The following is a 14,537-nucleotide window of genomic DNA, read 5'->3' on the forward strand; positions in this document are numbered from 1 at the left end:
ATACCTTTATTTACATCATTTTTTAGTAAAAGACTTGGCTAAAAATACGAGAATAATTTCTGCAAAGCTTAACGTATTTCAAACGAAATTAATCTTTCATCAGCTCAAACTTTTAAATATTTAAACGTTTGTTTCATTCCACGACATTCCGTTTCATAGCACGAGATCATTAAATGTCGTTCCAAAAACAAAATCCGCGCATCTGGCGACCAGAGAGCAAAAAGAACTAATTTTATATAAACAAGTGACCTATGTAAGTACTGGCAACTGTTAAATATTACGAAGAGTGAAAACCCGAACATAAACAAAAACAAAGGGCTCGTTATGTTTGTTCGCGTAGACAGGAGCCACTTTAGTGCGGTTGCTAGATGTAAATGCAGCTTTATTCTGGCCATGTGTTTTAATTTGAAGTAAGTGGTTTCTAAATTAAATGAAATTTTCACATGTGTGTAACAGTGTGAGGCATTGAAATAAGTGTAAATTACAGTTGAGATTATGAATGTACCTACAATCGGTGTATATTTGAATCGTAAATACCGGTTCTTTGACTCACACAGTGAGTCATTGTCTCGGTTTAATTGACCCTTTTTTGAACTATTAACAACAAGTTAGTGTAGTAGATTAACGTTTAAAAAAGTAGGGCAAGGTTTTAAAAATCAAACCAGTTCCAAATAATCAAGATTGCTTTTTCTATTTGTTATGACATTTATTCATGATTGAAATTAGTGGTCACTCAGGTATATGTATTTTATTTACCTTATCCGGGTTCTTCTTTATATTCTTCTTTTGCGTTTTCAGAGCTAATTCCTACTATCTACGTCTACTATCTGTCATGGTTATATGTTCTTTTTAGCATATTGACATCAACGATTCTGTTTTATTATTCACCACTCACACATTATGATGTCACTTGGCAATAAGTTTCCTCTTCCTATTTGATATAATTAAGTATGTTAATACCTTTCTCTGTTAGTGCTAATTAATATTTTGATTAGTTTTGTTACTTATCTTATATGATTAAGGACCCGTCGGTTCCTTTTTGAAATACTGTCGTTGTGTGATAGTCCGTCTATCAATATTAAAGGAAAAGTTTTTAAACTTGGTTCATACGCAAAATAAATTTTGGATTTTAGATGCCTACAGATAACATAATCGTTAGGAGCTATATATTCTGATTTAGGAGGTCACTTAATGTTACAGTTAGGGTTAATCAAACAATTATTAGAACTGTTTTTAAGGAATTCTCCCAGTTATTGTGCACAGTAAATCCATCCATTTAAAACCAAATTCCTTCTTCATCTGGAGTTGCTTCTGTAATATCTCTTCTTGTAGCAAGTCCAAAAACTTTTCTGCATTTAAATTTTCCTCATAGAAAAATGGTTCAATAATATTATATCTAAATATTCCTAAGCAGACATTTGTTTTTCGACGATATTGGGTATTGTTTTCAATAATATCCTCAAGCTTTCTTAGCGACATTTGGTTGATTGGTTGGCGACGAAAATTTGGTTTATTATTTAACGTATATGTATGTACATTCATCGCTAAACAAAATATTTTTTTTAAATGGTCTGTCCTCTTTATTATTTTATTATTATTAGACTCTCTAAATTAGTCCTCCCCTAAATTCCATAACAAAATTCCGCTCGTCTGTCAGCAGCTCCTCTTAGTTCTTGATGACATTGAAATTTATAAGAACTGGTCTGCAATGGTCCAAGAACTTATTGTAGGATTTTCAACTACTGCTGTTAATACATTGATTTCGTTTAGATTTTTAAAGTTCTTGGTACTTCAGCAATTGTTTTTATACATACAATTAGGAATCACGGTCCCAGTATTTTTAAACTTTTTGAAAATCTTGGAATTAGTCTATTGGGATATCTTATGCTAAATAAAGAACTGACAGTGAACACACTATTGCCTAAATAAAACATTGTTATTATTGCTTCTTTCTCTTTAACTGAGTACATTTAATCAACTTAATTGTTTTTAAAACAATAAATCACAAAATAAAAATGCAGACAATTCAGATATTATTAAGCAACCCGTTATACACATTATGCACAAGTGTGGCCTAACTTTAAAAACATTATTCTAAAAAATGTAGGAAACGCGTATTCTCGTATCGACGATAACTCCGGGCATTCACATAGGACCTACTCTATAGTTTCGTCTTCTTGTTCACACTTGCTGCATAGACTACTAGCCCCACTATGTGGAGGTGTTTGCTTAGTTTGCAATGACTAAGCTTAGTTGAGTTAAAAAAACCAACTGTCAATCGTAGGTTTTTCCTGGTCATTCCCAAGTACTTCTTTGAAGACTACACTAAAACTTGCACAGCACATTTGCTGTGATTGGTCGTTATCGACCTATGATTTGTGAGGTTATGTTTATGTATTGTGTTTTGTATTGGCGCTTTTCTAGTCGAAGATTGGCGGTTTTATTTAACACCAAGCCAGAGATATGTAAATATCTCTACACCAAGCACACATAAAATTTTTTTATCTGTTTGGCGCTGGTTTTATTACAACTCCAAGCTTATATAAATAATATCAATTTAAAACTTTTTCATTTCAATTGTTTTAAAAATCTGTTCGTTAGAACACCATATTTTAATTATCTAAAGTCTGTTTTAGCAAGAAATTATGGATTCCTGTACTCAATCTAGTTCAACAAGCTCTGAAATTTCCTCAGGGGCCTGCCACCTTTGCAGCAAAACATTTAAAGATGTGAGATTACGAAATCGCCATATCAAAAGAATGCATAAAATAGATTTGTCCAAGAAAAGAATGAATCACATAGTTTGTCCATTATGTGAGCAAGAAACTAATTGTGAAAGTCATGAGAAGTTACGAAAACATCTCAAGGACCACCACCAGGTGAGTATTGAACTAATAACTTTTGAATTTTCTAGTAAACAAGAATATGAAAAATGGAAAGATATGCAGAAAATTGAGACAAGTTATGCAATGCATAGAATGCTTAATAGAAATGAACATAAGGTATTATACTATGAGTGTAACAGAAGTAATGTCGATGGTAAGTGCAATACTTTGTTACTTGCTATAATTAAAACTCATACTTGTCTATCTTTAGGATATAAGCCCAACTATAAAATTAGGACAGAGAAATCCGGTGGATCAATTAAAATAAAAGGAGTGTGCCCTTCCAGGCTGATCTGCAAACTGAGAGATCAAGGACAAGTTTCTGTCAGTTATTGGAAAACACATGCTGGACATAATGAAGAATTAAGAACCATGCATCTCTCAAAAGCCCAAGAAAAAGTTATTGTAGAGAAGTTAATGTCTGGAGTGCCACCCAGCAGAATTTTAGATGATTCAAGAAAATTGAAAACACCAAAACTAGAAAGACTTGCCCTATTAACAAGTAAAGATCTCACAAATTTGTCCAGGAAGTATAATATACACAACAAACGGGATCAGAATGATATCGTAGCAACAGCCTTAAAGGTTCAGGAATGGAATGCTAACAACAAGAATTATGCTTTCTTATTCAAGAAAGAAGGTAAACGCCAAAAAATTGTTTGATACCTACCACAATTATAATTAATTCTATTCCAATGTGACTTATGTGAATTGTTATTCTTGCATGGCACATGCAACAAATCTTTTTATATTTACAAAAACATTTTTAAATAATATATCTGCTAAGTTTGTAGTTATTGGCTTTTTACATTAAAGCTATTTTTTTTTGTGGAGGTTGTGGTAGTTCATGGGTTAAATATACTGCTGTACCTTTGCCTCTCTCATGTAATAAATATCTTGTCAGACATTAACAACTTTAATATAATATGAATGTACTATAATAGCTTAAATAACTATAGAGTTTTAAGTTATTGTCTTCTATCATCATCATTTATACAACCTTTTTTGGGTCTTGGTGTGTTTAAAAATACTTCCCCATTCTGTTCTATTTTGTAGTATGTTCTTCCAATTTTTGATTTTTAAAATTGCCATGTAATGTTTTATTTGTTCCTTATATCTAATTTTTAGTTGTCCTCTTGTTTTATGTCTACCTGATATTTATTTGTTTCTGTTCATGTTCCTTCTACTGAAGTTATCCTATTTGAATGAATGTTATGATATATCCAAATCCAAGTACAGTTAAAAATACATCTCCACATACAATTTTCTTTTACACATCTTAAGATTTTTCCTTCTGTCATTACTTAGATTAGATACCCTACATTTATGTTATCATATTCACTTTTAACATTTATGATGAGATTGTGTTTGTTGATATTGCATTGATGGTTTTGAGAATTTCCTGTAGAAAAAATATCTGGTCTATTATTGATTTTTGCCTTCAGAAATCACATTTGTACTTGCCTAAAATTTTTTCTGCATAATAATATGATCTTATGCTGTAATGAGCTACATATATATTGTATCCTATGTTCAGAAGTGTGATTGGGTGGTAGTTTCTGTGTTCCAAATAGCCTCTCCTTTTTTTTTCAGTAATAACTTTTCTCCTTGCTTAATCAGCTCAGATGATATTTAGTCTGATCAGGCTGGATCACCATTGTTGAGAGATTTTTTTTCTGCTATCTAATTGGTCAAATGTAATTTTTATGGTTCGCATCCTTGCTGTCTTCGAGTTTCTTCTTATAATATTCTGTCCATATTTTTATTTCATATTATTCTGTCAATATATTGCCTTCAATCTCAGCACATCATGGTCCTAGGTTTAAATTCTTCATTTGCTTTTTCATGTAGGACTTTTTTGCAACTGCTCTTTTACTTAGGTTTTGTAACTCTTAAAGTTGTTCTCCATCTGTACTTTCACTCTTCTTTTTTGTGGACTTGTTTCTCTTCCTTTCATAGCTATTCATCTTCTGTTTCCACTTAGCTCATCCTTTGTATGTTTCTATCTGTATGTCCTTGTGTTTTTTCTTTCAGTTATTCTTTATAAAACCATTCACTTCTTTGTTTTTCTCCATTCCTAGTACTTTTTGGATGCATTTTTTATGGCTTATTTACAGGTTTCCCTTTTCTCATTTAAGTTTTTATGACTTGCTTTATTATATAATCTGTTGCTGAAGGTTCTTTCATTTTGCCTTCAGAAGATTCAGAATCTACATTTTCCCCTCAGATCTATCATATCGTGGGCTCAGTACTATAACTTAAATTTTCGGAGTTTTAAATTATCTACTGTAAAGGGTAATTTTTATTGTAATTGAAAAAGTATGATTACCAAAATATACAAAAAAATTTCAATCTCTTACCATTTATCTTGAATTATCTCTAAACTATAAATTTTAAGTAAACATAATTTGATGGTTTATTTTTATTAGGAGAACAACATGATGTACTTAAAAAAGAAGATTTTGCATTAGGATTTATGAATTCTGTAATGGAAGATAAATTAAGGAAATTCCCTAGCATAATTTGTATGGATGGAACACATGGGACAAATAAGAGGGGGCTGGATTTGACTGTAGTTCTCATTAAAGATGATAGAAATGCAGGATTTCCGGTTGCTTTTTTATTGTCAAACAGATTGGACCAAAAAGTTCAAGAAGTTTTTTTAGGTATGATATGAGTAGTGACAGTTTATGACTGGTAAATAAGGATATTTTTCAAAAACTTTTAGGTGCCCTCAAGAATAAGTTGCAGACCGGAATTAATGCAGAACATTTCATGAGTGATGATGATGCCAAATATTACAATGCATGGGCGAAGATAATGGGCAATCCACCAAAACGGCTTTTATGTACCTGGCATGTTGTAAGAAGTTGGAATATTCAAGGGAAGAAGAAAATACAGGATCCAGTTTTGAAGAAAGAAATGAAAAATGAAATGAAAAGAATAATTAATGAAACAAATGAAGATCGATTCATGGAGTTGTGCAAGAAATATTTAATAAAATTACAAGAGGCAAATGAAACAGATTTTTTTAATTATCTGACAGGGTAAATAAATATATGAAATCATACATTTTAAGTCATCCTTAAGTATATGTTTTTTTGTAGGTATTACTTTCAGAATGAAGAGAGGATCAAAATGTGGGCCCACTGTTACAGAAGAAATTCAGGGATCAATACAAATATGGCGATAGAATCATTCAACAATTTACTGAAAACCAACCACCTAAGAAGAAATGGTGCAGTGGCAATCGAAAAGTTGTTAGACACCATAGATGATCTAGTGGATATCAAAATGTGGAAGAGGATTATAGACATTGAAAGACCAAACGCGAACAATTATCAAGATAGGGTTATAGCAAAAGCACACAAAATGGCAGAAACAATGAAAGACAAAGTGGAAGTTAAGAAGAATTTGAAGGTATATGGACAATTTCAGGTAAAATCCTTTAGGGATCCTAATAAATTATATAACATAAGGATAAGACAACTGTGTGAAAATGAGTGTAAGACATTGTTTTGTAGAGTGTGTAAAATTTGTATTCATCGATACCAGTGTGAGTGTGCTGAATATGTGGTGAGGAATACCTTGTGTAAGCATGTGCACTTGGTAAGAATGTATGAGGAGCGCATGGGTACTAACTCTGTTTTAGATGATGCTGCAAGGAGTTTAGGAGAAAATTCAATTATCAAATCAAGTCATGAGGAGGAAATTAATGAATTTGTCAGAGGGAAGTTGGAACAGAGACATGTGATCCAGGAAAACACCAAACGATGTCTTCAAAAAGAAAACTTCAAAAATGTCATAGACAGCTTAGATGACTTAGACGATGAAATTTATACACAAGTACATGACAAATTTATGAGAATTGTTCAAGAAGCAAAGCGTAAAGTGAAGGAAAAATTTCAGGAAACCACTAAGGATATTACAAAGAAGCGAAAAATGGAAAAGCAGGAATATTTTCCTTCCAATAAAAAAAGAAACTGATTGAAAATTAAATTTGAACCATTTGTAGCTCACATGTATTTTTTGTTTTTGTATCTGTATTGAATTTTTATTATAGTTTTATAGGCTTATTTACAAGAAAGTTAGTTAATTTAACATTATTATATGTTTACTTGATTAGTAATATAGTAAAATTTCATAAAATATATGTATATATGCTTAATTTAGGCCTGAATTTTAAAGCCATGTTAAGTAATGATGTTATTTGTAGACTTTTGTATTAGAGTTGTATTTTGAAATCGGGATGTACTGGGTCCTAGGTGAGGTTTAGAGGGGTTTTACCTTCGCCATTGCACCAATGAGGCCCCCCCTCATTTATTTTCCCAGATTTTAATAAAAAATAAATATTAAACATAGCTATTTAGTGTTTTATTTGATTTGCAAAAGTTATATGACAAACTTACCAGAAACCTACTGTAGAAGACATTAAGTAAGGAGTGGCAATGAATATGTGAAAGTGGTGCAATACATGTATGAGAGGGTTAAAAACTAGCATTAGAATGAATATGAAAAATAACCAATTTTGTGTGAAAGTAGGGCTTCATCAAAGTTCTGTCTTAAGCCCATATTCTCATTCGTATTGGATCAGATAACAGCTTAACTTCAAGGTGAGATCCTTGGTCTTTAATGGATGTAGCTGATTTGGTGTTGGTAAAAAAGTCTGAGAGAGAACTGAAGATACGACTAGATCAGTGGAGACAAGATATGGGTGTAAAAGGTATTCACATTGATTTGGTACAGAACAGAAAAGTTTGTAAGTAAAATAATTAGAGAAGCCGATTCCACATGGGATACAAAGAGAATAATGATACATGTTCATAAGAACCTCTTAACAAAATTACCTCATCAAAAAAATTAAAACAATACTTAAATATTTAATAAAAAAGGCATCTCTAAGATTTCAAAAATAGTCAGCTTAATCCTAAAATACGTATTACCTATACTCAATTTTCGTTTTAATAAACATGAAACCTGCTGAATTTTAAATTAAGATACACCTATACCGATAAAATAACAGCAAATGTACCTTGCCATTTTCAGTGTAGGAATAATAATACAAATAAAACTGTAATAACTTAATACTATCGGCTTACTACCAATACCCAATTTTCATTTTAATAAACATGAAACCCGCCGAATGTCAAATTAAGATACACCCATACAGATAAAATAACAGCGAATGTACCTTACCATTTTCAGTGTAGGAATAATAATACAAATAAAACTGTAATAACTTAATACTAAAATACAAATATTATCGGCTTACTACCAATACCCAATTTTCGTTTTAATAAACATGAAACCCGCCGAATTTTAAATTAAGATACACCCATCGAGAAAATAACAGCAAATGTACCTTGCCATTTTCAGTGTAGGAATAATAATACAATTAAAACTGTAATAACTTAATCCTAAAATATAAATATTATCGGCTTACTACCAATACCCAATTTTCATTTTAATAAACATGAAACCCGCCAAATTTTAAATTAAGATACGCCCACCGACCAATCACAGTTAATGTACTGTGCCAGTTTTAGTGTAGTCTACTTCTTTGATGCTAACTATTCAAGGTTACTTAGTGTTACCTTGGCAAGTCTACATCCTTGCCCTCCTTTCCATCTTTTCAAGGTTTGCCTGTGAGAGTGACATTTGACAATTTCCGCGATTGTTGTAGTTGACCAACCAATAGATTCCCAGGTCCTATAATTACCACTTATTTGGTGGACGTACTTCATTGTGACTGATATATTGAGAACTTTGTTTAAGATACAGTTAGGCCAGACATTTTTTAAATGTCAGTTGTTCAAGATAACAATAGAATTACAACTAAACTTGGTCTTCTTCTTGTTTAGGTGCCGTCTCTAATGGAGTTTGGCGATGACTAGTGCAAATTTATCTCTATTTTGAGCTTTTCTTAAATATATTCAAACAGCCATAGATATGGTATTAACAAAATTTTCAGAAGATTCTGAATACGCAGAGCCAACTGAAAGTCCCAGGAAACGTGGCTGCTATAAAATTTGCAATCGAAATGAGAAAAATGTAAATATTTTGTCTGAAAGAAACATTCCCGTATTTAAAAAAAAAATGTTTGTTGATCTTGTGGAGACGTAAATTAGTGTATATTTTCAAATTTCTTAAATTTTAACTTCAGAATGATGTTTCTTGTTTTTGTTCAGTTGTAATTAAAAATGTGTTTTACTAATGTTTCGTAGAGGATGGAGAGCGATAGTGGATGCGGTGAAGACTCAACTGAGTTGTAAAGCCAGTGATGATGATGATTTACTAATGTTTATTAATCATTTTTATTTTATTTCGTAAAACAACTTTATTATTTTGTCAATTGTGTCACTTCTGATCCCCCGTTGGTCATCCGCGAAAAAAAAAGGTTGGTCATCGGAAGGTTAACAAGACCCTAGTAAAAAACTTGAAAAACAGAGAAATTCAAAGCACTTAAAAATTAAAATATCAAGAATTTATAATTCCAAAAATAGAAAGACTGAGAAGGATAACAACAGCAGTCTCGCGCAGATTAGAATATTATCCAACAAGTAAACAAGGTACTAAGGAATAGACAGATTACAAAAAAACTGTTTACAACACCACGGTACGGAGTATAATGACACCTAGAGCCGAAAAATGGAAAACAAATAAGCGATAGAAAAATTACAACAACAAATATAAAGTTCACGAGAAGAAGCTGCAGAGTAACAGTATTAGACTGTATAAAAAATATAAGGAAAAAAAGAAGAATGGAATTTAAACAATATTAACCTAAATAAAACAACAGTGATCAATTTGTCATCGATACGTAAGAAAATAACATCAAACAAAATAAGCCCAAAGGAAAGTTGAAACCTTAAAGACGGAGAACAGCAGGATAGTGATGGGTGGTATGTTGTTTGAAAGAAAAAAAGGCAGTGATAGTTGTAGAAAGACTAGCTTGCATAAGAATCAGGGGTGTAATGAAATTGTGTCCCATTGCATCGTTGAAGGTCTCGCTTAAGGCTGCAGTAGACTATCGATAATCCTAGGAAATACAACATCTACAATATTTCATACCTTATAAGTAGCAATAGGAAACCTTATCGCCACCGCCATTCGGGGTCGGAAGAAACAAGAGTTAGCCAAGAGAGGCTGATAGGAAAGATTAAAGAAAGACATTTCACTCAAGACAAGTTGAAAAAGATAAAATGTGAAGGCCCTTATGATCCGCCAGGTGCGTTTCATAAGCGTATGAGTATTTATTCACTTTGTGTTTCTGTTCATACCTCGGGGTGTTGACTACAGACTGTATGGCTCGTCCAGCATGCCATAGCATGAAGAATAGGGTGCACGCCATTTTTCCAAAGTTGACACCCCACTCCATGGCGTGACAACATTTGAAACACAAAGCTGACACCTCCAGCTTTAATATTTGTCGACTATGAAAAGGCATTCGACACCATAAATCAACAAAAAATGTTGGAAGCCTTGACAGAATGCCGAATTGACTATCGGTATATAAATATAATTAAACACATATACCAAAACGCAACAGCCAGTGTTAGAGTGGGTGATCGTTAAACCCAGAAATTCCCGATACAACGTGGAGTACGCCAGGGGGACACCATATCGCCGAAACTGTTCACTACGCTTTTGGAATATATATGTAAAAGGGCAAAACTGACCGACAAGGGCATAAACATAAACGGAGAAAAGCTTAGCCATCTAAGGTTTGCAGATGATATTGTACTAATAGCTGATAAGATAGATGAGGCCAAAGAACTTTTAAATCAGCTCTACCTTTCCTCACTAGAAGGGGGATTGAAAATAAATATATCTAAAACCCAGATGATGACAAATCTTGTAGTCAGCGAAGATATATGCGTAGGAACAAGATCCATAGACCAGGTAATGGCCTATAAATACCTAGGTCATGAGATCCGCATAGGAAAAGATAACCAAACCGTTGAGCTTCTCCGTCGTATAAGACTGACTTGGGCAGCCTTCGGCAAGCTGAACCATATTTTCAAATCGTCTGATATACCAATATGCCTTAAAAGAAAAACGTTTAATCAGTGTGTTTTGCCAGTGTTAACTTACGGTGCGGAAACTTTGACCACGACAAGGAGAACAGTTCAAAAGATCCGTGTGTGTCAAAGGCCGATGGAGCGTGCTATGTTGGGCTTTTCACTACGAGACAAGATCCCAAATCGCCAGCTACGACAAAGAACAAGAGTGGCTGATGCAGTAGAGAGAGTAGCAACACTGAAATGGAACTGGGCAGGTCACGTGGCTCGAATGACAGATAATAGATGGACAAAGCGGATACTGGAATGGAGACCAAGAGATGATGCCTACCGAAGCAGAGGTCGTCCACCAACACGTTGGACTGACGATTTAAAACGTTATCATAGGAATTGGATGCAAGAGGCACAATATCGAAATAGATGGAAAATTATGAGGGAGATCTATGTCCAGCAGTGGATAAGCGAAGATTGAATGATGAAGTAGCAATAGATTATTGTGCTTTTTAGAAAAGTCGTATCATGCAAGATGTTGAAAAATAGAAAAACAAAGGTAGTTCAGCGTGCTCTAAAAATATTTCAGGCTAAAAAGAAACAAAAGGGTTATTTCAGCCTTCTACCCGCTATGCAAAGAGCTTCAGAAAACTGAACTCAGAGTATTCAGAAGCGTTCTCACTGGGCACTGCTCACTTAGATACCTAAGGCAAACCTAAGGTAAAAAAACGGGCAAAGTGGGCAGAACAATATGGAAAAGTAATAAAGATATGCGTTTTTTGACGCTTACTGGTCCAACGTTTTTATTTTAAAATGTCTGTTGTCAATATGTGAACTTTCCTACAATTTATTCAAAAAACTTTAGTCGGTTTAGATGAAGTCAACACATTTACAGGTACAAGTAAATAAGTACATACAGTAATGAGATAAATACATACTTCTCCTCAATCGCCAATTTGCTTACCCATTTGTGTAAAGAATAAGCGCACCTACCATGTAGGTGTTGTGTTCGGACGCTATTTAGCGTAGACTATGTTTTACGTTTTCCGTAAACGTTTTACGTTTTACGTAAATGAAGAACTCGTAGAAAAAGTGGTGTAGAAGACATTATAAAATACGTTGCCAAAATTAAATGGAGGTGGGCAGGACACGAAGCTAGAATGAAGGATAATAGGTGGACCAAAAAAATCTTGGAGTGGAGACCGAGAGCGGATAGACGAAACCCGGGAAGACCACCCACAAGATGGACTGACGACATAAAAAGGATTTGTACCAACTGGATTGCAGCAGCGCAAGATAGATCTGAATGAATTTTTTTCGAGGAGGCCTATGTTCAGCAGTGGATGACTATGGGCTGATGATGATGATGTTTTACGTTGTAAGTCTAACCCCGGGGCTTTGGTGTAATGCACGTTATTTCATTATTTTGCTATGCCGCCATTTTTGAGACCACTCGGCGGTGATATTGAACATATTTTCCACAACTTTCTTTGCAGTTTTTGTTGGCGACCCTCTTGAAAGGACTATAATTGGCATCCTCGATGCCTTGATGGGTTGGCAGGTTTATGTCATGGTCTTTTTTGTACTCATTTATTAGGTCATTAACTCTTCTAAGTTGACGAAGTGGTATGTGACTTAAAACACATAGACAATACATTATTTAGTTGAGTATATATTTTATTGAGGGTTATTTAGCCAGACTGAAGCAAAATAATTTGCTGATGAACAAACAAGACCCAAAGCAGACGAGTGCAGAGTAGAAGCAGACGCCCCCAAGTCATGTCGCATAGTTTCTGTAGTAATACATTTACTTAGTTTGTTCTTGTAAATGCTTCTATTTTCCAAATTTCAATATCCAAGCTGGGTTAAAGGTATTTTGTAATTGTGATCATCAAATGTAGAGCTTCGCTACAAACACCAATGGTATCACTAAAATTCTCGATTCGAAAGTAGTTAGAGATATTTTCTTGTTCTAGTTCATTTTGTAGGATTTCCTGATGCTACAGAACCTCAAAAAATACTTAAATCATACTAAATACAATCAAATAAGGTTTGACTCTAAAGGAATTTGTTTATGAATTGTATTACAATACTGACCAAAAGGACTTAAACGTGATTTAGATTAAGTATCTTGTTTTTTTTTTAAATTTGTGTTTTTAAGAAAGCAAAAAATTGTAAACAAGTTAGATTATATTTTGAATTCCTTTTATGGGAATGGCTAACCATCTAAAACTAGGAAGACATATTCCAAGGCCTGCTCTAATTACGAATTTTTTCAGCGGCTCGACATTTAGATTTGCACAACTTTAGTTTGGCACTACAAATTCCAACTTTAATATAATAATAGTGATGAATATAACGGGAAAATTTAACTCGTAATCAATTTAGTATTGATCTACAGATGCCTATCAAATTATACACACCTCCCATGTTAATGAATAAACTCAATATAAGCGTTATGGTTGAATTCGGCAATCAAATTAAATTCGAACAATAACTTTGACTCTTCGCCTGATTACGTGTAATAATTTTTGTTTATAATAAATAACCGGCTTCGTGTAATTATATTTAATAGTGAATAGTAAAGAAAAAGAGAAAGTCGTACGCTGTATTTTGAAACAGTAAAATGTACGCGGCACGAAATTTCTACATAAATGTCAGGAGCGGCTTGAAAAATGAACGAGATGTTGCCTAGTTTTAAGGTTGTTAGGCCAGCAACGTCTTCTTGATTATGCGAGATTTATACAAGGTAAAACAAAAAATTCAATATTCAAACTATTTAGTTAAAGACTTTTGGAACCAATCTGGAAATATTATTCCGTATTAAGTATTATCTCCTTATATGTATTATTGAAATAATGATTTTAATTTATTTAAAGTCTTCTTTACTTGAGGTCTCTTTCTTGATGGTCACTGAATCGTTATTGAGATTAATAAGTCTTTCATTCACAGGAATGTCTTTAGCAAAAGTACTTATTTCCTTTCCAATTATAATTCTCGGTCAACCTCCTCGTCATGGTTCCAAAGTGTTACAACATATAACAGGAGTTAGTTCGTCCACCATTCCCTTCAGCTGCGCTACTATGATTGTTTCACTTCTCGCGGATATAACCGTATCTTCTGCTTGCACAGTGGGGTCATCATGTGAACAAAAAAATACCAGCTCATTACTTTGTTTACCCTATTTTTAAAATCTAATTAAAATCCATGCAAATTCATTACGTCAATTCCTAACACAACACCCTCTTCGATATCAGCAACTATGACATTATGCCCTAATTTCTAATTACACCTGAATTTCTCCAAAGATGTTTGCATTTTCACCTGTGGCAGTCTGCAGTCGCAACCTCGTTGGTAAAAGTTTCTTACGGCTCTTTATAATTGTCGGACGTATTGTCCTAGTCGTTTCGGAATCCACTAACAATGTTCACCTTCTACCATTAATTTATCCATCTACGTATACACTATCTTCACGAAGCTATTAATACGACAGAGGGTCTTTGAAAATGTTCTGGATCGAAGCTGCCTCCTTAACGCTGACCCGTTTTAGTTTTCCTGCTAGCACGTTTCTTGATTAATACCTATATAGTACATATATTAGTACCTATATACTCCAGTCGCCAGAGACTAAAATTCCACT

The 14,537-nt window shown here is 33.5% G+C and overlaps 1 protein-coding gene across 1 annotated transcript; it reads left to right on the forward strand.

Annotated features, from left to right (window-relative positions):
- The first annotated feature begins 2,344 nt into the window (after positions 1 to 2,344).
- Positions 2,345 to 7,250, forward strand: LOC140434536 (uncharacterized). Its single transcript, XM_072522875.1, has 5 exons — positions 2,345 to 3,039; positions 3,097 to 3,525; positions 5,315 to 5,551; positions 5,614 to 5,932; positions 5,993 to 7,250. The coding sequence occupies exons 1-5, from the start codon at positions 2,646 to 2,648 to the stop codon at positions 6,870 to 6,872; spliced, it is 2,259 nt and encodes a 752-aa protein (XP_072378976.1). The 5' UTR covers positions 2,345 to 2,645; the 3' UTR covers positions 6,873 to 7,250.
- Positions 7,251 to 14,537: the final 7,287 nt, after the last annotated feature.

This window comes from Diabrotica undecimpunctata, chromosome 2 (assembly GCF_040954645.1).
Source record: "Diabrotica undecimpunctata isolate CICGRU chromosome 2, icDiaUnde3, whole genome shotgun sequence".
NCBI lineage: Eukaryota > Metazoa > Arthropoda > Insecta > Coleoptera > Chrysomelidae > Diabrotica > Diabrotica undecimpunctata.

What these genes read in the sequence shown, in the direction of transcription:
- LOC140434536 (XM_072522875.1), top strand. Translation starts at nt 2,646, where the DNA reads ATGGATTCCTGTACTCAATCTAGTTCAACAAGCTCTGAAATTTCCTCA. An exon ending in TAACAGAAGTAATGTCGATG is followed by an intron (nt 3,040 to 3,096) that starts GTAAGTGCAATA and finishes GTCTATCTTTAG; the next exon opens with GATATAAGCCCAACTATAAA. An exon ending in TTTTTTAATTATCTGACAGG is followed by an intron (nt 5,933 to 5,992) that starts GTAAATAAATAT and finishes GTTTTTTTGTAG; the next exon opens with GTATTACTTTCAGAATGAAG.